The 25258-nt window shown below is 39.6% G+C and overlaps 1 protein-coding gene across 2 annotated transcripts in view; it reads right to left on the bottom strand.

Moving 5' to 3' along the window:
* The window catches only part of LOC122805640 (heterogeneous nuclear ribonucleoprotein L-like), a 427980-nt gene that overhangs the window by 117850 nt on the left and 284872 nt on the right, over nt 1-25258 (bottom strand). For both annotated transcript variants that reach the window (XM_044075926.1, XM_044075927.1), the window contains exons 6-7: nt 18298-18394; nt 3594-3666 (exon numbers count right to left, since the gene is read on the bottom strand). In XM_044075926.1, coding sequence (XP_043931861.1) covers nt 3594-3666; nt 18298-18394 — 170 coding nt within the window. The remainder of the gene's footprint in view (nt 1-3593; nt 3667-18297; nt 18395-25258) is intronic.

A 25258-nucleotide genomic window follows, 5' to 3' on the forward strand; every position in this document is an offset into this window, starting at 1 on the left:
AATGGGCGTGCCTTCGCTGAAGGTTGGGCATCGGGCTGGCAACTCGGCACCATAAAAATCTACTGCCAATCATTAGAGGACCGGAGTTCTGCTATGGCGACCCCTAACCGGGAAAAGCCGAAAAGACAAACAAACAACCACCTAAGACTATAGATCTGTACTTGACCAATGGCCCGCTCACATATCTTTTTTGTTTGTTTACATTTTTTTATTGTGGTTATTATGCTCTGTATTTTATACCCAATCTTCTAAGTCACAGATATTTTTTCTTATAGATAATGGGAAGGTGAATATATTTTCAAAATATTTTAAAATTTCTGATCGTGAAGGTATCACCATTGCTTGCACAAAACCTAGTGAACTATATGTTTTGACAGGGCATTTCTAACTTTAGGAATACTATCTAGTAAGTCTAATGCACAGACACCCCACCTGCCATTATCCCTTTAAGTGTTTATGTATTTCAGCATGTTCTTTACACTTTGGGAGACTTTGTGCATCTGGAATATGTGTTGGTATGGTTACAGACGCAGATAGGTCTGGCATAGATCTTGTGCAGGCATTGGGAGCGAAGTTTGTCAGGACAGGAAAAGATTTATGTTTATTGATAGATATGGAGTCACTGTGAACTACAACTGCAAAGATAGCTGTCACTGGATCATGTATGTATTATCTGATTATATCAAATTATAAGATCACCTGAGAATATTTCTCAGTTATTACCTAGTTTAATTTGCTCTTTAGTCGGGCATGAAAGTTAAATTGCCTGTATTCTATGTCAAGCTGATACTGCTTTAAGGTTTTTGATGAGCTGACAAAGTTTAGCTTGTGTGGGTACTTTAACATAACTTGCACTCCTCCCGGAGATCTTTGGAAACAAGCAAAAATGGATAAAAAAGGCATGCAACTGAGCTAAGGACTAAAAAAATTGTTGTCAGTTTATGGAGTTTATTAGGCACAATAACTAGAGTTAAACAGCATGTTATAAAGTGAAAATTGTTGTCAGTTTATGGAGTTTATTAGGCACAATAACTAGAGTTAAACAGCGTGCTATAAAGTGCTTAAAGAATAATAGTCAAAGTGCTAACACCCGATTTGGTAATCATATGTAAGTATGCATGTACTATAACAAAAGAGGTCAGTTGCACCAACCATATCTCAGAACAAGTCTAGATGATGAGATATGATGGACATGTCTGCATCACATCACAATGAGGCAAAGTCTTTGTTACACCTTATCAAACACTGTGACATCCCTGTTTAAACCACCGAAGATGGTACAACTCTACTATGCTGGTTTAGGTCTGCTGAAGCTCATTTAAAAAAGAAACCAAATAAGCTTTCTTTTACAAAGTACTTGCTGAGTGATGGGTAAAGTAGAAAAAAGAAATAAAATACTGGATCGACTGAAAAATTTTGCAGTACTAATTCACTGCAGTCTTCACTTACTTCTAAAACTATTGTCATATTAAGTAATCAGCACCAAATTTAGTTTTAACAATACCCAAGTCAAAACTACTAAAATGCAAAAGTCTGTAATTATAGTAAAGCTTTGAAACCTAATGTTCACCAAGACAATGCACCCCCTTGTACTGTAAATATAAAGAAAGATTGCTTCATATTTACGCACTCGCTGCAAGGTATAAAGGCATCATGATAAATAAGTTGCCAAGGTCAACTCCATTTGTAGTGAGGGATAAAGCCCATGTACTCCATATTTAACTAGCAATGCTAATTACTGGAGGAGTAGGTCTGGTGGGTTGGGGAAAGGCCAGCATTTATGAGCATGCTCTCCTTGAGGAAAATGTCCATGTTTCATTCCTTTTCTGGACTAAATGACTGTACTTGGAAGTTGTACTGTTTGCAGACCTGGGGTCAGTCAACATGTATACTAGTAAACATTTATGTGAATAATAAGCAATAGCAGAAGTCTCAGACATTGTGAAGCGAGCTGTTGTTAGGTTGGGTCTGCCCCTCCTCAGTGATGGCCCATCTGCACACCTGCCTCTCACCTGTGTGGGGAACAAATGAGCCTATTGGCTGTTGCATATATCATGAAACAAATGAGCCATATAGTCTTGCCATGATCATAGAATGAATGGTCTGGTTCTCATATCCTAGGGGAATGAATGGGTTAATGGAATAGGAGTGGGACTAGGGGTCTTGACGGTAGTCTGACATAGGGTTACTAAACAAACAAAGGTAAATAAGGCACTTATGTCACTTCAGATATTAAAGGGGTAAAATTAAATGAATACGCTTAAATACTATGACTTAATTATTTTAAATTGGCAATTGCATCTAAAAAGTCTACAAATGTTACTCTACAAGAAGCTGAATTGCAAACCAAAAACTATAAACTATTGTAAGACAATATTCTTGACTGAAAACTGCAGGTTCTTAAAATGTATTTAGTTCAAAATCAATATAACAGTTAAAGAAATACAAATTAAAATAATCAGCCTAAATTCACATTATTAAATATATTTTCTTTTGCATGCAGACTATAAATCAAAGGTTAACTCTACATCTAATTCAACATGTAATCAGGTGGTCTGCCAAACAGCATGAAATGTAAACCAGCAGTTGTACTCAGCTGTAAAGCAGCACATATAAAGTATAAACCAACCTATTCCAAACATATATTTACATTCAAAAGTCAACAAACTCAGATAAGAAAAATAAAGCAAGGACAAATTCATCCCAGCTGAAACTGTACAATAATTCTTGACACGGTCCTATCATTTTCAGATCTTTTATGAAAATATCTTATCTTGTTATGACTATAGAGCTACATAAAATCTCAGTGTGTCTTGTGTTCTATTGTTTATGTTTGGAGGTATCCTCTTCTGGGCTCAATCAAAGTCTATAAACTCAGATGATATTTTCTATTAGTAGGACTCACTTAGTTATGCCCTCATCTGCTATTTGCAGCATATCATATGTTACTTTGCCTACCAAAATGTAGGGTTTGAATAAAAATGAATCTGCATTAATCATATAATTGGAATTTCTGACAGATATAGGGGAGCTTGGAACATCATTGAGGGGTCAAATTTAAAATAACATTAAGTTATAAGAAGGGCGTATACTGATTTGTGAGTAATTTTGTCTGTTATGTTACATAAAAGAATGAAGGGAAAGAACTGTCATAACCCTATAAGTATAAAATCGATCATGATTGTGGTTTCGGTTAACTTAAAAATAGAGCAAAGCTATTGCTTCTCTATGAATTTTTCTTTCTGATTAGTCAACTGGATTGTTATCTGCATTAAAGATACTGCATGGCAGATGCAAATAAACAGCCAGTGGAATCCTAATTACACAGCAGAAGTTATATACAAGGAACGTGTGTAATTTTCTCCTCTTGTATGCTGTTCTACTTAAAAAAAAAAAAAAAAAAAAAAAACTTAACCATATGAAAAAAGTAGATGTGCTTAATATGTGTATGGTATTCCTTCTGAAAGATACTGACTTAAATTTACCAATGTAATGTCAATCAAAAGGAAATCTATTGAAAGTACAATTCATTTTGTTTGTTTTGGGTTTGAAAGGAATGCTGCATCTTTCATCTTGAAATGAGAGAGATGTACCTTCTTTGCAGAGTAGAGGATTTGTGTAGTCCCATGTTTCACTGTCATTCTTAACTACATTCAGTCGAGTGGGCTAAGAAAGACAAAGTATACAGATTAGTGATGAAAAATTCCATTAACACATTGTTTTCAGTCATTAGATGCAACTAAAGTACAGCATAAATATGATCTATTAAAACGAACAACTGGAAAATACTGAATGTTTTTAAGCATTTTAAGAGGAGTAAAACTAAATGTAAACTGGGGAAAAAAATATAATCATGGTGATATAACTCCTCACTGAATTGTTTATAGTCACAGGATGAAGTATGGATGTTGTGACTGTCAATTTCTTTACGTGTTGTCATGTGAAACCGATGTATAAAAGTCGTGAAGATCATGATAAAAAGTGTCATTTGTATGTGTCATGTGAATTATAACTGCACAAGCATTTAACACATTTATATGAATGAATCCAAAAAGTATTTTTCGGTATACATTGCTTGCCAGTAAGAGGTATTTCTCACTTTGTGCATTCTGCAGTACCCTTAAAGAATGAATACATCCATGCCCGTAAGTAACATTTTCATTTTATAATACTTGTAGTGATGAAAAATGGCTTAAACATTACTCATTCCATTTGCATCATTTCTGTGCCTTCAAAAACATTATTTCATATGGGAGTAGCTACAACTATTTCATATTGTTCTCAATCTTAATCCCTTTCTTCACATCACAATTAACACAACTATTGAAAAGTTATATACACAACTAAAAGTGCCTCTAGCTCACTTAACTGCTTATCCAAAACATTCACAGAGAGACAGGCAAAACCATTTTGTTATCAAAGCTTGAATGCACTTTACCCAGAGTCTCAATAGAAAACTCTCAAAATATGCTTTCTCTGCAAACAAAACACCAAAACATTTGTTGATTCAGCACACTGGCACTCACTACAACCTAACAATGTACACCTGTTAGAATGCAAACACAATTCTTTCTACTAAAAAAAAACACCTTATTACTGCCCATTACAATATGCAAACTTTTACCCACATCTGACCAATAAGCTATCTATTACAGCAGAAAGTTATCCAATAAGGTCACAAAAAGCACAAAGCCATAAGCATCTAGTCTATGACTTCACCAAGCCAGCCCATGTAGAATGGAATATTATTTCTTCTTACATTACCTGTCCCCGCTTTCATCTTTAGAAATTCATTTCTCAAACTTTTCAAACAATCTATAAGACATAAATTCTTGAAAGACTTGGGTAAATCCCTACCTTTCCAGATGTGGTACTGCACTACTATTACACCACAACACACATAACATTCTATGATGTTTCCCTAGATATTCTCCCCATGTGCCATATAACCTTAATTCCTACTTTACCTTTCACTCATCTTTTTTAAAAATGTTTAATACACCATCTATTTGTGTACTTAATATCTGTTAGTTAACTAACCAGTTAAAATTCAGTTACCCTACATTTTAATAACACACTTCACCTCTCCCCTAACTATATGTACATGGATTCCTTTCAGTCTGTTTAACTGTCAGTTCATCAACAGACCGAAGTGCTTGGAAAGCCCATCAATCAGGAGCACTAATGACCAAGTGGTGTGCATGGGGGGGCGGGGGGGTTAATGCCAAAACTTTCAGGTATGCAGGTGTGTGTGTGAGTCAGTGTGGGTTAGAGTTAGACTAAGGATTAGTGAAGGGAATAGATTTAGTGTTGTTTACGTGTGTTGCTGTATATGGTATATGTCTCAGTGTCTTGTGTAGTGATAGTCTTATGGAAAGGGTTTTTCTAAGGTAAGGAGAAGTAAGGTGGTGTGGGGGTGAGATAAACTATTCTGTGCTGAGTCTGCAAATCTTATTTCTGTTCATATGGGATTTTGCTGGGAGATGCAGTTTGATACCACAAAAGCCAGAGGTGAATTGGCAATATTCCAACCACCCATAGCCATGTGTGTGTGTGTGTGTGTGTGTGTGTGTGTGTGTGTGTGTGTGTGTGTGTGTGTGTGTGTGTCTGTGTGTGTCTGTGTGTGTGTGTGTGTGTGCGCACATGTGAACTCCATAAGTGAATGCTTGCTTGTGTTTCTATCCCATGTAGAACTGGCAGCCTGTTCGGAATTACTTTCCTGTCTTTCATCTATAGAATGGTGGAGTAGATTCAGGCTTCCCTGTAACTGTTTTTAGGATTAAGCAGACAATCAACAAATAAATGTATATCTTGTTTTTTGGGGGAGTCATAAGAAAAAGATGCACTGTAGGATGACATGAAGAAAACTTTTGGAAAGTCAAAAAGTCCATTTGATTCACTTTCCGAAAAGTCCAAAATCCAACAGTACAAAAAATAAAATTGTGTGTTCTTGGGGGGGGGGGGGGGGCTGCACTGCAAACACCCCATGCAAATTATATATACAAACTCTGGGATCACACTACAGCAGGGAAAAGTGCAAATTCTCTGATCCCCACTGTTTCACAAAGTACAATCTCATAAACTCTTTGGAAAGTTGATCATGTGGTCTCAACGATATGAAGTTCAACTTTTTGAGCAGTCGATGTTCTGATACAAACATATAAATATACATATATGTATAACTATATACATATAACTATATATATAAGGGTCTAGGACACTACTGAAAACATGTTATCTTGAAACTGAAACGGGTGAGCACACTTTCAGGAAAGTGCTTTCTCACCAAAAAAGCACTTTCTCAAAAGTGTGCTAAAAAATATGGGGAAATGGCTGTTGCTGAGATCATGGCACAGTGGGGATAAGGGGATATCCCCTTATCCCCACTGTAGTGCGATCTCGGAGTGAGAATATAAAAGTAGGGGGTGTGGGGGGCACAGACCCCCACATGGTGGGTGCAGGGGGCTTGCCCCCTGCGTAAACATGATTATTGTTTTTTTTTTTTTTATTTTGTTCTGTTTTGCTTTTTTTGCACACTTTCACAAAATACTTTTTCAGTGAAAAAGCGCTTTCGCAAAAGTGTGTTTGCCTGTTTCAGTATCTCCACTAACTCACAGATTCACAGATCTAAGCCAGTTGCATGTGTAGATCCTACGCAGACAAAATCAAAAACAAATCGACCAAATACAGCAACCAGTAGGCTTAAAATAAATTTATTCTGTGACCTTAGACAAAAACATATCAGTTTTCATAGGTTCATAGGTTCATAGGTTCATAGGTTCATACTAGGCTATCTGCCCGAGGGCATTTATAAGCCTAGCCCATTGTTTTGTGGCTTACGCCACCCCTTTAGTATGGGGAACTATACCCATTATTTTGCTGTGCCTCTGTCGAGCAGTGACACTGAGGTAATTCCTGGGGTATATCTGCGATCTCCCATCCATTGGTCAAGATTTCTCTTGAACAAGGCCAGCGAGGTGCTCTGCCTCACATGTACCGGGATTTTGTTCCACAGCATAGGGAGTCTTTGGGTGATGAATCTATCCCTCCAGCACGTCCTATTAATAGCCGTGTCGAGGTTTAAGTCTCCCGCCCTTGTGGCTCTGATGTATCTAGATTTTTTGAGGTGAAGCATATTCATCAAATCTGGGTTTGACATGGCCTTGTATGTTAGGCAAAGGTCACCTCTGAGCAAGCGGTGCGACTGAATAGAGCTGGAGTTCTTTCAGTCGGGCAGCATAGGACAGATTTTGAGACCCTTTATCCTTTTGGTGAGGAACTTTTGTGGCCTCTCCAGCTGCTGCAAGTGTCGGGTCAGATACATTCCGAATGGGGCATTGTACTCAATCATTGGTCTGATGAGTGATGAGTAAAGGGAGACTATGACCTCCCTTGATCTAGATGAGAATCCCTTCATGATAAGGTGGGCAATGTAGAAGGACTTCCTAACTACTTTAGCTACATGGGTGTCGAATGACAGACTACTATCAACCTGGGTCCCCAGGTCCCTGATAACTTCTTCTGTGCTCAGTGGATTGCCACCTATTTGGTAGCTAGGGGTAACCTTGTTTTTCCCGAAGGGTATGACTATGCATTTTTGGCATTTAACTTTAGGCCGTGGCTCTGGCACCAGTTATCCGTTTCTGTGAGACCCTTCTGAAGGATATCTGTGTCAGATGTGTTTTCTACTATGGCGCCCAGTTTGCAGTCATCTGCAAACTTTGTCAGCCATAACCCTCCTGTGTTTGCTTGTACTTGGAAAAGTAGATGCCAAACAAGAGTGGGCCCAGGACTGAGCCCTGTGGGACACCACTTGTGACAGGCTTTGAGTCTGACATGGCGCCAGCAACTCTGACCCTGTGGGTTCTGTCACTCAGCCAGTTTGCAACCCATCTTGTGATGTATGGGTTAACATTTAAGCTGATGAGTTTTTCAATGATACCCGAGTGGGGTATTGTATCGAAGGCCTTAGCCAGATCGAGGTAGGCTGTATGGACTGCCTTTCCCTCATCAATGGCTTTGGTGACTGTTTGAAAAAGTCAACCAAGTTTAAAAGGCATGATCTGCCTTTGACAAAGCCAAACTGGGTTGGATCCAAAGTCTGCAAATTCCCTATGTCTTTATTTATGAGGTCCATTATGATCCTCTCCATGGCTTTGCAGATAAGGCTTGTCAAGCTAATGGGCGGTAATTTCCAGGGTCTGTGGAGGCACCGCCTTTGTGAAGTGGGACCACAGTTGCAGTGCGCCACTCCTGGAGTGCGTATCCAGAGGTAAGACTTTGATTAAACAGCTGTCCTAGCTGTGGGTTTAATTCCTCATTGAGTTCGTGGAGCACACAGCCGGGGACACCATCGGGTCCCATGGATGCTGTGTTTTTGCTTTGGAGAGAGCAGTTCTCACTTGGGCGCTGGAGATGTTTGGGGGCTGCACTCATTTGGTATAGATATCTCTCCTTTTGGGGGAGGGGAGAAGTTTGCACTGAACCTGTCAGCCAGTATGTTGGCAATGTCTGTAGGATCAGTAATCTTCACATCATTTTGAACTAGTTCTGAGCATATCTGGGAGTTTCCTCCTAGGTTTCTAACATAGCTAAAGAAGGCCTTATGATTGTCTTTTGAGTCTTTAGCTATTTTTCTCTCAAAATTTGCTTTGGATGATTTTATGAGAGCTTTTAGTTTTTTACTTATAGTGATCAAGGGTGTCTTACCTTTTAAGGATTTTGCTCTATCTTGTAGTAGCTTCCTCCTTTTGTTGTAGAGTTTGTTTATGGCTGGGGTCCACCAGACTGGACGCTTGCCTTTGGTACAAAGAGTCTTTGTTTTGCTTGGGATTGCCTTATCCATGCAGTCCTGCAGGTGCTGGTAGAAGGCGTTTGTAAGTGATTCAGCGGCTTGAGTATTGTTTTCCGCGCTCGGGGCCTGAAAGGAGACCACACTAGTCTTTAGAAGTGTGAAGTCGGCTTTTGAGAAGTTCTTTACTGTGGTCTTTTTATTTCAGGTGGGGTGGGATGAGGACCTCCAGTGAGATTAGTTTGTGATCTGATCTCACCAGTGAGGGGTATACTTCGGTGTTGAACATTGTGCTCCCATGTTCGTGATGATGAGATCAAGTATGTTATCTCCTCTTGTGGGGATGGTGACTAGTTGTTCCATGGCATTTGAGTTTATGAATTCCAGGAACTTTTGGGCTAGGGTGTTTGGGCTTGAGTAGTGTTCCCAGTCTATATTAGGGTAATTGAAGTCACCTAGTATGATGGTGTTTGGTGATACATTTATCCCTCTAGTGTTTTCAGGAAGGCCATGTGAGTTTCCTGAGTTTGTGAGGGTGGCCTGTAACATGCTACAATTTGCAGAGCAGTCTTGCCTATGGTTAATTGCACCTGGATGGTCTCCGATGCATCGTGCGTTGCCACCAGTCTTGAGGTGTGGGTGTCCTTGATGAATATGGATACCCCCTCCTTTCTTGGTATTGTCCGGATTTTGGGGCGGAGCATGATATGAGGTAAAACCTGATAGCGCTGGGGTGCTCTCAGGAGCCTTGAACCAGGTTTCTGTCACAGCACAGACATCGATGTTCTCCATACTGAGAAGGGCCTCGAGTGCGTGCATTTTGAGATTTAGACTTCTGGCATTGAGCAGCATTACCCTTAGTTTTTTCCTTTTTTGTGTTCTAGGGTGGTAGGTTTAGAACTTGAGCCTTGCCTAAAAAGGCACTATGGGGTGGCAAGAGCCTTTGCCAATATCCGGAATCCCAGGGTGACAGGTGCAAGCCGTCCCTTGCGGCAGCGTGGCTTGTCCAGCATGTCATCCCAGGCAGACAGATACTGGATCCCCTTTGAATGACACCAGTGTTTAAGCCAATTGTTAAAGCTGATCATCTTATCTCTGTATTGTGGCATCATTCTTGGTGAAGGTAGGATACTGCTCAAGGTCAGGGTCATACCTGCCTGGGCTACATAATCAGAGAGCTCCTCAATGTCTCTTTTCATGTAGTCCAGGAGGTGCGTCTCAGGTCGTTTACACCAGCGTGGACAATGACTGAGTCATATTTGTACCTGCTGTTGAGAGACCTGAGTGCTTGCGTTATGTGGCGGATTCTAGCGCCCGACAGGCAGCTTACTGTGACCTTCTCCTTACTCAGTCTGGTGAGCGGGACATCAGTGTGTCTGACTATGGAGTCACCAATGACTAGTGTGTCTGGCATTGTGTTTGGCCTTAAGGGCTGTGACTGTTTGACACTCTGACTGTGAGGTCTATGTGTTGCGGGTGTTGTGTTCTGAGGTGGTGGTTGTTTGGGTGTCTGCTTTGGTGGCCTCTGCTGTTTTGGTAGATTTTTGATCAGAGCCTCGAGTATGTCTTTGTGTGTTTATGTGTATGATTTGAGGTTGTAATGGTACTATGTGAGACTGGGTCTATAGTGTGTGTGGTAACCTTCTCCTCCTGACTGGTCTTGCCAGTCCTATGTTGAGAGAGCTCAGCCTCCAGTTTGGCCGTATAGTTGCATCTCTCGCATGTATTTGTGTTTTGTGGGAGGAGGAAAGGGTTGTCTGTGTACATGAGGCAATTGAAACATTGCCTCAATATTCCCAGGTTCACCAGCTGAGCAGGAGAGGACACTAGCAACTGATCCCTCGACATGCTAGAAGGGTAGACGAAAAACTTTAAAAAAGATTCCGGGGACGTGGGTGACCGAGAAATGGGGGTTGCCTTTTTGGGGTACTATCTATGACAAGAGTGCCGTATCAAGGTAATAAGTACTGTAGGAGCAAGTGCTAGGTTTAATAGATAGAGAATAGTCTACTTGGAGTCAAGTAGAGTTGATCTTTTAGTTATAGGATACGCTGATTTGATCAGTAGTATAGTTCGAGGAAGGTAGTTTTAAGGGAAAATTTGAAGAGTGGACTTTAGGTAGCCGAATAGTTTAAACCTGCTTAACCGGCACTGCCCTAGTGTGCAACAGTGGCAGCTCCGCTAAATCAGCTAGCAGCGTTTAGCGTTTATACCAGGGGCTGGAAAAAGCTAGAAACTGGCCCAAAGCGACCAATAAACTACTAGTTACTGGCTGAAACCTCACAAAACTGGACAAAGGCAGCTCAATGCTTCCCACTCCCACTGGTAAGCAAGGTAGCTTCCCTTCCCCAAATAAGGCAAGGAAACAGTACACAGGAACTACAACCAAAGCCCAGGAATCAGCAACTCTGAAACTGGACTAAACTAGTAAAGCAGGAAAAACAAGAGATATTTTTTCTTTTTTCACAAAACAGGCAGAAACAGGTACAGCAAACACTTATAGATGCTATGAATCAGCTACTACAGCTTACACAGAAGAATTTGCTACAAATACAGTCAAATAGTAACAAACAAGGATTCCAAGTGCAATATTAAGTTAAATGCAGTAAAAACAGCTTCAATGTAACAGAAAGGCAGGCGAAATACAGTTGCTAGGTATTCAGATGTGGAAAGCAACAAAAATATACTTAGTATCAAGAAAAGTCGCTTATTCAGCTCTCTGCAGCCTGGATTACTCTGCTGGCCCACGTGGAGTCTGTGCTGAGTAGGTACAAGCTGAAAGTTTTATACCAGGGGGCTGGAAAAAGCTAGAAACTGGCCCAAAACGACCAATAAACTACTAGTTACTGGCTGAAACCTCACAAAACTGGACAAAGGCAGCTCAATGCTTCCCACTCCCACTGGTAAGCAAGGTAGCTTCCCTTCCCCCAAATAAGGCAAGGAAACAGTACACAGGAACTACAACCAAAGCCCAGGAATCAGCAACTCTGAAACTGGACTAAACTAGTAAAGCAGGAAAAACAAGAGATATTTTTTTCTTTTTTTTCTTTTTTTCACAAAACAGGCAGAAACAGGTACAGCAAACACTTATAAATGCTATGAATCAGCTACTACAGCTTACACAGAAGAATTTGCTACAAATACAGTCAAATAGTAACAAACAAGTTCCCTTGATGTTAACATAAAATGATAGTAACTGCTTGTATTACCAATTACGCATATATTTGTTTAAATAGACAAAATGTAATAATAAATTCTAATAAATTTTAATGAACATGAATCATAAACGGTCATTTAACCCAGGCTTATACAAAGCTCCTGCATTAATAATCCAGGTCTTTTCTTTCTTATGCAGACTTCTTTATTTCCTTGATGTCATTGTCATTTGCAATAGCAATACATTCCTAAATTAAAAATACATTTGTTTAATTAATTTATCTTTAAAATTGCTCTTATAAGGGGATGAATGGTACACAAACCATGAATAACAATCAAAAATTGTGACTGCTGAATAAAAATGTAAGCCTTTGACTTGAAAAGTTCCTTTGACTAATGATAAGATAAAAGTTTGAATAACAGTGCAGGGAGTTGCCTCATCTGAACAAAGTTAAACAACTTCTATAGTAGAAGGCAATATGGAAAAAAAAGATGGAAAAGTACAGTAGTCTGAAACTGCCAAAGAGGCAAACCTCTGACCTCTACACCACCAAGTACTCATGTAAAATGAAGGTGTAAGCCAGGAAAAGTAACGAAAGTATGGCATAATCACAAGGAGGTGAAAAGTACAGTTGTGTACACTTAACATAAATGTAGATGTTCGAGTGTATTCACTGTTGCAGTCATTACATTTGGGTTATCTGCTTGCAGATTGCCCTCAGTCAGCCTGATTAACAAAGTCTTGGGTCCTGCGTCGGTTGCTGTCCCTTCTTCCATGACGTCAGGTCATCAGGGGTATAAAACATGCAGCCGACGTCATTACATCAGTTTTTCTTGCCCCAGATGACAGGTGCCCCCCCCCCCCCAATGGGGAGCAAATAAACATAAAAACACAAAGGTATAACTCCAACAAAAAGCAAATACACCAAACAGGCTTTTAAGCATAGTAAAAAAAAGTAGAGGTATAGCCAGAAAAAGTTAGGGGGCTGGAGGGAGGGTAACCAGGACTGCAACAGTGAATACACTCGAACATCTACATTTATGGTAAGTGTACACAACTGTACTACGTTCTTTGTGTTTCACTGTTGCAGTCATTACATTTGGATAGATTCCCAAAGCTATGGTTGGGAGGAGGAATTTATATAGCATTACGGCCAGCAATAAAGCCCTGCAAGACAGCAGTGGCAAAGCCAGCTCTGGATTTAGAGAAAATTGGCAAATGATAATGCTTAGTGAAAGTATGTACAGAACTCCAAGTAGCCGTTTCTAGGATGTCCCTGGTAGGAACACGTCTGAGAAAGGCGGCGGAAGTAGATGCAGCCCTGGTGGAGTGAGATCTGATCCCCTGGGAGATAGGTTTTTTATGGTACTTATAGCAGAAATTAATGCAATGGCTTATCCATTTAGAAATGGTTTATTCTGAAATAGCCTTCCCCTCCACCCCTGCAGCAAATGCTACCAGCAATTCTTCCAATTTTCTTCAAGGTTTAGTCCTGTGCAAGTAGAATCTAAGTTGTCTGTGCACATCCAAGGAAAGCAGAATCCATTCCCCCTTGTACTATGGATTGGGAAAGAAGGTTGGCAAATGAATGTACTGATTAAGAGCCACACTGGATACCACATTGGGCATGAAGGATGGATTGGTCCTGAGTGACACCCTGTCCGCATGAAAGATTATGAAAGGCTCCACTGTCATAAGAGCCTGTAATTCAGATATCTTTCTAGCTGAAGTGATTGCTAAAAGGAAAGCTGTTTTCCAAGAAAGAAATTTTAAGTCTGCAGTAGAGGTAGAGGTAGAGTGAGTTTCTCCAATACAAAGTTAAGGTCCCAGGCAAGGCTTGGAGCTTTCCTGGGTGGTCTCAAGTTTTTGGCCCCTCTGAGGTACTGCTTGAGCAGAGAATGAGAGAAGAGGGGAGGTTCTGTGTTATAATGAGCTGAAATGGCTAAGGCATGGATTTTAATGGAAGAAAAGGACAGGCCCTTGTGAAGCATCTCAGTTAAGTATTGCAAAATCTGAGGTAAATTGGGTGCTGCTGTGCTCATCCCTTGAGATTGGTTCCAGGCACAGAATCTTTTCCATTTTTCAGCATAATATTTTCTAGTACTAGGTATCCTTGCCTCCAAGATGACATCTGTCACAGGTTTGCTGAGGAATGATAAGGGTGAATTTAAATGATTAGCCAGGCTGCAAGGTTCAATGTTGGAAGCTGAGGTTGCAGAATTTGGCATACCTGCTGAGACAGCAGGGAAGGGGTCTGAGGCAGGTGCCATGGAGATAACTGCGACACACTGCGCAGGAGGGGGTACCAGTGTTGGTGTGGCCAGTCTGGAGCAATCAAGATCATCCTTGGTTTGTCCTGTTTGTTTAGTAGAACTTTGGATAGCAGAGGCACTGGGGGGAAGGTGTAGACTGATAGTTTTTTTTCCAGCTGAAGGACAGAGCATCCACTTTCCAGTCTTGTTTGTGGGGAGTCTTTGTGCAAAACCTGTCCAACTGGTAGTTCTGGGGGGAAGCAAATAGATCAATGTCTGGGCTCCCCCATTCGCTTGTCAACATGTTGAAAATCCTTGGTTCCAGTTTCCACTCATGTGGGTCCATGAGGTTTCTGCTTAGTCCGTCTGCCAGTGTATTCAATTTTCCTGGCAGGAATTGAGCTTGTAGTTCGCACTTGGTAGCTCAAGGCTGTGTTCCACAATGCCATGGCTAGTCTGCAGAGTGGATAGGAATGTGTACCCCCTGTTTATTTATGTTTCACATAACTGTGGTGTTGTCCGTCTTTACCATTAGTTGTCCTGGAAGAATGTAGTCCTTGAAGGCTGTCAGAGCATTCTGTACAGCTAACATTTCTTTTTGATTGATATGTAGGTGCAGTTGACTTGGGTTCCATTTGCCCTGAATGCACTTCCCTGACAGGTGAACCCCTCATGCATAGACTGATGCATCTGTAGTTAGGGTTTGGGTGGCAGGGGGTAGTGTGAATGGTAGTCCTTTGTTTTGGTGGCAGGCCTCTGCCCACCAGAGGAACTCTAGGCGTAGGCAAGGTATGATAGGAATCATTGTTTCCAGGCTGTGAGAATGTTGACTCCATAGACTTTTTAGATACCACTGTAGTTTTCTCATATGCAGTCTTGCATATGGAATTAGAAGAATGCAGGAGACCATGAACCCCAAGGCTTGCAGTATTTATCTTGCAGATAGCAAGGTTTTTGTGGCCACTTGTTTGAAATCGGTTACCAAATGAATTTGCTTTTCTGGCATGAGGTAAGCCATCTAGGCAGTTGTATTCAAGATTGTTCCTAGGAATGTAATTTGTTGACAGAGTACCAGTTTTGATTTATTTTCGTTTATGGTACACCCAAGACAAGTTAGAACCCTTTTTACAAATCCAGATGATTCAAAAGTATGCCCTGGCTTTCTGCCTGAATTAAACAATCATCCAAGTATGGGTATATTTGAATACTTCTTTGCCTGCAAAATGCAATAACTGGAGCCAGGCACTTTATGAGTACCCTGGGTGCAGTAGACAAGCCAAAGGGCGGTGCAGAGAACTGATAATGCATGTAGCCTGCTTTGAAGCATAGGTATCTTCTGGAAGATTTCCTAATTGGGATGTGCAGGTATGCTACTTTTAAATCTAGTATTGCCAACCAGGTGTCTTTGCCTAGCATAGGAAGTAATTGGTGAAGAGTCAGCATCCTGAATTTTGGAATCTCCAGAAAGGTGTTTAGAGTAGACAGGTCCAGGATTGGATGCCAAGATTTGTCTTTTCTGGGTACCAGAAAAAGTCTGGAGTAGAAACCTTGTCCCTTTTCATCTTCTGGTACCAGTTGAATAGCCCCCATGCTTAAGAGGGAAAGTACTTGTTTTTGAGCCTCTGCCCACTGATTTGGGGGCAGGTCTGGCCACCCATTTGATGTTGGCAATGTGTGGAAATGAAATCTGTATTCCTGGGACACTATATTTAAAACCCATTTGTCCTGGGTTATGAGTTCGCAGTTTTTTGCGTGAAGAGCAATCTTTCCCCCCAAAGGGGCGGTCAAAAGATAAGTGCTTGGGAATTTTAAAAGGAAGTCATTGAGACTGTTTACCATAGGGGGTGTCTTGTTATTTCCAGATTTGGAAGTGGAGGCCCCCCACTGCTTAGTTCTGAGAGTCCCCTGGGACTGAAACCTGGGGTTTTTGCTGTGTCTGGGTTTAGCTTGAGAGGACCTGGAAGGGACTGGAAAGGACCAATTCTTAGTAGGCCAGTGCCTACTAAATCTCGGAGGTTGCACTTGTAAAAAATCTTTAACAGTTTGCATAGATTTAGCTTTATCTTCCATCTTTTTAAGAACTTCTTCAGCCTTGTTGCCAAACAGGCGGTCCTGATTTAAAGGACAATTTAGCTTTAACATGATAAGGCAAAGATTGCTCCTTAAGCCAAGCATGCCTTCTAAGCAAAGACCCTTAACAGTAGCCATGCAAGAGGCCACTAAAGAATCAAAACCACATTACAAAGTATATTTTCCAACTTGTTCAGCAGAATGCATTAAATCCTGTAAATCTTTATTTTCCACACAGTCAGGAATCAACATCATTTTCTGTTTAAACAGTCCAATAATAAGTTGCTGATATTTTATCATATGAAATTGGCAGTTTGATTGCCAAGGTTGCAGAAGTATAAACCTTTTTACCCCATCTATCCAGCGCCCTGGAGTCTCTATCAGAAGGGGTAGGATTTTTAGCAGTAGAAGCCTTAATGCCCTTGGGCCCCTGAGAAATAGTCTCTGGATCTACAACAGGATTTTTGTAATGGAACTTGTGGGACCCAGGAACCTTGTAGTATCTGTCAGGTTTACTAGGAGCAAAAAGCAGGGAATCAGGGGCCAAACTGGATTCCAAGAACAGATCATCAACAATGTCTAGTAAAGGAGGTATAGCCAAAGGCCTATGCTGAGGTAGAAGAAGGAAATCCCTAAGCCTCTTTTTTGAATCAGAAAATTCCTGGCTTTCCCGGTAGAAATGCTCCCTTAAATTATGTAAAGTTTCCCCAAAAGAAAAATCCTCAGGATGGGAAGCAGAGGGAATAGAATCCTCTGCATCAGAATCCTTATAAGTAGGTATGGACAAATCCAGGTCATCAGAAGAGTCAGAAAAAACAAAATCCTGATCAGAAGATTCATAATCAAGCTCAGCCCTAGGCCTCTTAGAGGAGGGGGGGGGGTTGACTACCCCTGATTAGAGTTATTAGATCTTCAGCCATTTTTATCATTTGTTTTTTTAGGCATAGGGGCCTGAGCATGTGGCCTGGACGTCAGTTTTTTAGACATGGACCGAGATTTAGGCCTTAGTAATGAAGGAGGTGTCGATTTAATATGCAAGTCTGTAGGCCTGAATGCACCCTCAGAAGCTGGTGCCTGTACAGCAGCTCCGGACCCATCCAAGGTAGAGACATCTGCGGGTTCCACAGTTGAAGTATCTCGTGGCATACTGGACTCCGAATGGGTCTCAGTAGAGGTCTGCGAATCAGAAGTAGCGGATATCAGGGGCTGCGAAAACACCTCACTGAGTACTGGCGAACTGACGACTGGCTTAGGAGAAGCATCGTCGGCAGTTTTGGACCTGGGAGGCCTGTCTCTGTCTTTATCTTTGCATTTTTTTTGAAATCCCGGTAGCCGGATGGCTAACCAACGACATTTCTGGATAATTAAACCGAGAACCAAAATACTTAGAAGCAAAAATATACCAACGACGAATAGTCCGCTGATTAAATATAGCACAAAACCGACAACAACGTACGTTGTGGTCAGGGCCTAGGCAAGGAATACAGTACAAATGAAAATCTTTATTAGGTATTTGCTTTCCAAAAGTAATGCAATTATTAACTTTTACTGACATCGGTAAGGAGCAAGAAAAAGTTTCTCCAACGAGGTACTTAGCTTTAAGTTGAAGACTTTGGTTCTGAAACTCAAAAATGAAAATTTCAGGAGTTGGCTGACTGGCACTTGCAAACTGCTTCTGCTTCGGGCACCCACGGCAAGAATGACTGATGTAATGACGTTGGCTGCATGTTTTATATCCCTGACGACCTGACGTCATGGAAGAAGGGACAGCAACTGACGCAGGACCCAAGGCTTTGTTAATCAGGCTGACTGAGGGCAACCTGCAAGCAAATTACCCTAATGTAATGACTGCAACAGTGAAACATGAAGAACATCTGAGCAAGTATCTGCTGTTTTTATATTTAGAACCAGCATGGTCATTTAGGATCAGCATAATATTTACATGCAAACAAAGAAGAAGGAATTAAAAACATGCAAAGAAACCAGAAGCAATTAAAAGCAAACAAAGAAAAACTGGGAATGCTTACCTTTGCATAATCAATCTTCAGAGTACAGCAGTCAGAATAAATATCAGCTCCTTGAAGAGATGCTTTAGCTCTCTGTGCACTTTGTACAGAATCAAATGTACAGGGAGGTTAAGGAAGATTAACCACATAAGGTGACACATAACAAGACAAAATTACCTGTTTACCACCTTCTGAGTTCTCTGTAGCATGTGTCCTCTCTGCATATGTGTGTGTGTGTGTGTGTGTGTGTGTGTGTGTGTGTGTGTGTGTGTGTGTGTGTGTGTGTGTGTGTGTGTGTGTGTGTGTGTGTGTGTGTAGGTTGGCTTAATGGTTAATGTGTTTACTTCAAATGAAAGGGCTGTGTGTTTTGTTGGGGGTTGGCTTAATGGTTAAGGTGTTTACTTTAAATGTAAGGTGTGTGTGTGTGTGGGGGGGGGGGGTTAGTGTTTGCTTCAAATGTAAGAGGTACAGTGTTTGAGTCTCAGTAAAGGAAACTGGCAAGGCTTAAAATGCTCCTCAAAGGCAACTAGCCCAGTACTAACCTATGAACTTATATGTGTGTCTGTATATTTTTTCCCAAATTATTTTTCAGATGAGTCTAAGTTCAGCATAGGCATAGTGGATGCAGACATTGTTTATGATTTAATGCTATTCATATGATCATGAATTGAAATACAAGAAGTTTGGTGTTTAGAAACATAGCAGATTTTGAAGGTTGGAGGAAATGAGAAAAGCAAATACATGGAAACAAATATTAAGGGTTAAATTAATTTTGTTGTGAGCCATAAAACTTTGTTACTGGATAGGAAGAAAGTTGAAGTGACTAGGAATTCTTGCAAAAAAAAACTGAACGGGTAGGGTATGGCCCATTATTATTTCAGTTTCAGTTAACTTGCACTGATCATGACATTAATGAGTCATTCTTGCATAATAACTCATGAATGACAATGAGACGGACATGACACATTTTGAAAAGTTTTCCATTTTCACTTTAATATCATTTTTTTTTTTTTTTTTGCTTTTTTGTAAGATCCCAGAACTGTATTTGATGACCATCCTTTGAAACATAATGTTTTGAGTTTGAAAACAATATTATGATAATGTATTGTTACTGTAGTTCTTATTACCTACTGAACCTTGGGATTTCCTTATATTTTTGTATAGTATCTAATGGGCTTCCTATCTAGTAAAATATCGATGGTGTATTTGCTGTAAAAAGGGTCCTAAATCAATAGACAAGGAAAGAGACACTTTATTTTATTTATTTTTTTATTTTAACATTTGTTTGCTGGAAAAGTCCAACTTGGAACAAAGCCAATTTTCAGCGGAGGCCCAGAGAGAAATGTTCCAGATGCATGTCTCACATGAGAGACACTTCACTCTAGTGTTCATTCAATACACTAACCATTTTGCATCAGATGGTTTAAATTTTGTCAGGTAGTCTTGTTTAAAAGGTGTCTGCTGCTCATAACCTACACCCTCTGGGTAAATACTTGCTATTGCTGTTTACTGGTCACACACTGCACTGGTAATTTAACTATTTGCTTACTCCTCAGAAAATAGCAATGTCAAGAAGGAAAGAGGTCCTGAGAGTCTCTCTTATGAGAAGGAATAAAACAGAGGACGATGCTGCAGAATAATATTTCTTTGGCCTGATCAGCTTTGCTTGTTGGATTAGACTTTCAAAAACAACTTATCATTTACTTCTTGAAACTTTCAGACTGACCATACAACTACATGCTACAGTAAATTCAACAGAGATAAGGAAAAGAGTCAGTTGCACTGGGGTGTGGATTTATTTAAGTACACCAGATACTATGAAGGGCTAACCTTTCCGTTTTGCAGACCCTTAGAAATGCTGCTACTAAAATCTTAATCCATCCATAACCAGTGGCAACAGTCTATACACAGATGTATTATTTTTCTCAGGGCACACCACACCAGGTCATGTATTCCATACATGATGGCACATATTTCTTGAATGGGTCATTGTGTCACCCTGTTAACACCATACAAGGTTATGTCATACATATATGGTGGCTTTCTTTCCTGGAATTATGTATTGTGTCTCTCAGTGCACATTATACCAAGTTACGATCCATATATGGTGGCAGCAATTGCTGGAATGATGTATTGACTATTAAAGTGCATATAATACCAGGTTACATCACCAATATGTGGTAGCAGTAATTCATGAAAGTATAAAGGTCTGACTGACCACTGCTTCAAACAAAGTCTTGAAGACACAAGTTATGTTATGGCAATACACTTTATCAAGAATAAGCTTTAGTATCTTACTTAGATTACATAAAATTTAATCTAAAATGGCAGACTACAATAGCTAATGTATATACGAAATGCAACAAATCCCTAGTTTCTAAGCTGACTCTTACATCATACAGTTGTCATCTAAATAATAGCTCAAATTATTTTACACCTCTAGAAAGTTCTCAATTTCATGACAATTACCTTTCATATTCCCACGTTTAATCCATCTATTTATAAAAAATTTGTAATAAAAACAAGGTCAAAAACACAATGGTAGACTATATGTATGTTTCTAACTGTTCTAGTCAAGCAATGGTCAGCAATACCCTTCGGTTTTCAACAAGCAAAGCAGAATGGCAGTTTCTTATCTAGAGCTGCAATAAACAATCTATCATGAATACTGAAATAATTCCTTGGAACACAGGTATTCTTTCTGCCTAAATTGCATGGAAGCAATATAATTCTACTGAAGAAATCCATTCTGATACTTCTGTTTTAGTTTTCCATTCTCATAACAGATGTGACATAGTGGTCCTTTCAGTACAGAACATACCAGGTTACATCATCCATATATGGTGGCACCATTATCTGGAAAGATACATCACTCCTTCCAACCCACACTGTACCAGGTTACATCATCCATATATGGTGGCATCATTATCTGGAATGATACATCATTTCTTCCAATCCACACTGTACCAGGTTACATCATCCATATATGGTAGCACCATTATCTGGAATGATACATCACGCCTTCCGGTCCACACTGTACCAGGTACATCATCCATAAAGAGCAGTACCGTTACCTGGAATGATGTATTTTGCTTCTCATTGCACACCATACCATATTACACTACAGTCTAAAAGTCGCACAGTGACTATTCTCGTGTTTAATAGTAGGTTCACTGCCTAAGTACATGTCATTCATTTAACTAAGCAAAGGATTGGAGAAATTACATTAAAAATTAGACTTGAAGAAGAATGTTCTGTTGTTTGGGCAAATTCATTCATCAGAATCATTAGCTATATGACTGGCATAGCCAAGTAGGGGAATTTATGTAGAAGTTAGCTAAGAATATTATTACTCAAGATTTGGCAGACAAAAACAAATGATCCTTGAATGCTGCCAGGTTGTATTGTGTTTTAGCTACCATCTCCAGGGAGTTCACCATAATGAAACTGCCTACTAGATCATTATTAAAATATCTTTGCCTGGGACCAGAACATGTCAGTCTTGAAGAAAGAGACTTGCATCAATCCTTTTTTTGTGAAATAATGCTAGCCATGGTTGCTGTCTACCCTATGTGTTATACCTAAAATAAAAGTGATCAGCCCTTTCACAAAAGGGCCATATACTACCACCCTATAATAGTCCCAGGACTGCACAGATGTTAAGGTTGATTTTTTTGGACCCTAAACTCTGAAAAAAATCAAGCCCTCTATCTCCTGCCTGTTCCTTAATACCTAAGAACACTGTGTGGGCAGTGGATAGCAGCTACAACTGGGGTCTCAACGACAAAGGAATTTTGCCTAACAGTCAGGAAATCTGTCTCTGTCAAGAAATCTATTTTGATGAATTATTATCAAATACTCGGAGTCATTATAAGAACCAAAACATTTCCGAGTGTGGAACCTTCTGTCTTTCGAGGGGTATGAGGGAGTCTGTCCCCTGCATAAAAAATAAATAAATATACATATATATATATATATATATATATATATATATATATATATGTATACACACACACATATATATATATATATATATATATATATATATATATATATATATAGATATATATATATATATAGTTTACATTTTTTGACAAATACAGTATTTCTGTTTTGAGTTTGTGACCTTCCAAGGTTTTAGACCTCTTAAGCTCAAGTAATGTTGTGATTATTGCACAACATACAATTGTTTGGACTGGATCCTTCTGTTTTAAATGTTCCCAAACTGTTTATTGTTTCATTTGACTTCCTAGTTACAATGAAGTTATATTGTCAGAATATCCTTTTGTTGGCTTTAACTGTCAGCCTGGGAGGTGTGAAACATGACTATTAGAGAACAATTAGACTGACCAAAGGTATTCTGTTCATGCTACATCTCAATAGAACTATACAAAACTTAAAAAGTATGTGCCTTTTTATGTAAGCATAAAACAATGAATCTGCCCTCCATCTGCACTTACTGTTTTCTATTGGAAAAGTACATATTCTGTTTTCGGCTTCAATGTATTAATACTGTGGCTGTGAACAAAAACATAGTCAAGGATATTGTAAGGTAAACACATCAAGAAACAGCAAAAACACTATTTGTTCTTCTTCTTCCTCTTCTCAAAACATTAGTATCATTTTGTAAACCTTCGATGCTTACGTAATGCAATAGTTTCATCCAATATACCTGTTGCTAAAATGAAAATATTCTTATAATATTGCCTTTAATATGTGTATAACATTTATAATTTGCTCATGCACTATATTAAGCATGTTAATTACTTTTCGGGATGTCATCAGTTAGAAGGTTTACTTTACATGGTGGATGTAAGGGTTTCGCATGTAAAATCTGATTTTGGTGAGTGTCAAATATTTGTCGTCATTCTGACAGACAGCACATTTCTGAAGTCCAGTTTTCCCAACTGTACACCATTTCACTTGGATTTCCTAGTTGCAGTCAAGGTTATGCTATCAGTCATGGTGGCCTGGTAAGTGATTGGGAATTGAGATGCAAGTGAAAGATCAACAGCTGGTTAGCTGGGAGGTCTGTGACTTCTATACCTGCCATTTTAATGTGCAGTACCGTGAACCAGACCTTGAATATGTGACAGCATGCATGCACCTGCCATATGCAAGTGACTGTACTAGTCTCAGCTGAAGCACAGGGATACAGGTGTATAATAAAGCTCTGCTCCCACAGGGCATGGTGGCACTACTCTCAGTACTTGACTTTCATTAAAAGAGAATGTGTGGGTAAGTGGACAGTCTCTTCAACTAGAAATGAATCTTCTTCTTCTTCTTCTTTCGGCTTTTTCCCGGTTAGGGGTCGCCACAGTGGATCACCTTGTCCGCACATTGAATGGCAGTGGAGTTTTACGGTGTTGAGTTGCCAGCCCGGCGCCCAACCTTCCACAGAAGGCACACTCACACGCACACCTAGGGCCAATTTAGAGTGTCCAATCCACCTGCAGCATGTCTTTGGGATGTGGGAGGAAACCGGAGCACCCGGAGGAAACCCACGCGACCACAGGGAGGACATGCAGACTCCGCACATAAGGCACCCCAGCCGAGGATTGAACCGGAGAACCTCTTGCTGTGAGGCGGCAATGCTAACCACTGCACCACCGTGGCCGCCCTTCAACTAGAAATGAATAAGATGCATTTTTAATTGTTTTTCGAAGGATGTGATTTACCTAGCCCACTGCTCCCAATGTTATGCCTATTATATAGGTAAAACTGAAAGGAGTTTGAAACATAGGATATTTGAACATGTGCATGAAATACATAAGAAAAAGGAAACTAATGCCTTATACAGACATGTTACGGTATGTAAAAATGCACAGTTTAGGTTTTGGGTAATTGAACAAGTGAAACCCTTTGAACTGGCTGGAGACTGGAAGACTCAGTTGGAATTTCGTGAGTTAATTTATCAACTCCAGCTTGATGCCTGCACCAGTCTGGGTTTAAATGCCCATCTCTCTATTATACTTGCCTTAAAAAAGAGAGCCCTGGGAAGGGAACACTCACATCAAATACATATAAAAACATATGTAAATGCATATATGTTGCTTTGTGGCAAAAATGTAATTTCTATCTGCATATTTACCTGAATGCTTTTGTGTACATATATTTTTTATACATGTATATTTTTATATAAGTACATCTTTTATAAATGTTTTTTATATATGTATATATTTTTTAAATATTTTTGTTATATACAATGTTAAATATACTTTTTAAATTCATAATTTTATGAATACACATGTAAAAGTATAGAGAAAGGTTACAAATGTGCATATACCCAAAGAAAATTTTTGGTGTACTATTTCTTTTAAAGAGCATCCAAGGTTAATGACTGTGACCTAGCATCCAATGAAAATGTTTAATTTTAAAACGTATTAACATATCAATGTGTATTTTAAAGGAATGAATGAGATAGGTAGTTATTCTGAAGAAGTTTCATGTTGTTGAAATGAAAAGCGCTTAAATCAATTAAAGTTTTTTACTATTAAGAGCTGTGTTGTCCCTGGTGTACTACAGAGGGATAGACCTTTATTGGACTCCCGGTGCTGTTTGGCTGTTTTGGTAACCAGTTACAAGGTTATTTTTTATGTTGTCTCCTAAAAGGTTTTCTCTCTCAGCTTTAACTGTAGCAATGAGTGAGATGCAAAAGCAGCACAGTTTAGTCCTGGAAATAAGTACCAATAATGAGGATGAAGGGTCACCGCATTTCAAATGAAGGAAGGAATGCTGGTGATTCCAGGTGTCAAATTCAAATACCATCATCTTCATGACGAAAAAACCTGCAGCATACAAACATAACTGTTTTGGGTAATGGTTTTCTTCTTTGGAATTCATGTAAATACAGAACAGGTCATAAGCTACATTTGTGAAGAAGTTCTACACCTGTATTTGTAATTAACTGACTTGCTCTTACTGTATTAATCTAGATTATAGGACTGAGAAATAGATGTTGAGAAATTCACCTTGAAAGCAG

The sequence above is a fragment of the Protopterus annectens genome, chromosome 6.part1 (assembly GCF_019279795.1).
Source record: "Protopterus annectens isolate FY-2018-M chromosome 6.part1, PAN1.0, whole genome shotgun sequence".
Classification (NCBI taxonomy): Eukaryota; Metazoa; Chordata; order Ceratodontiformes; family Protopteridae; genus Protopterus; species Protopterus annectens.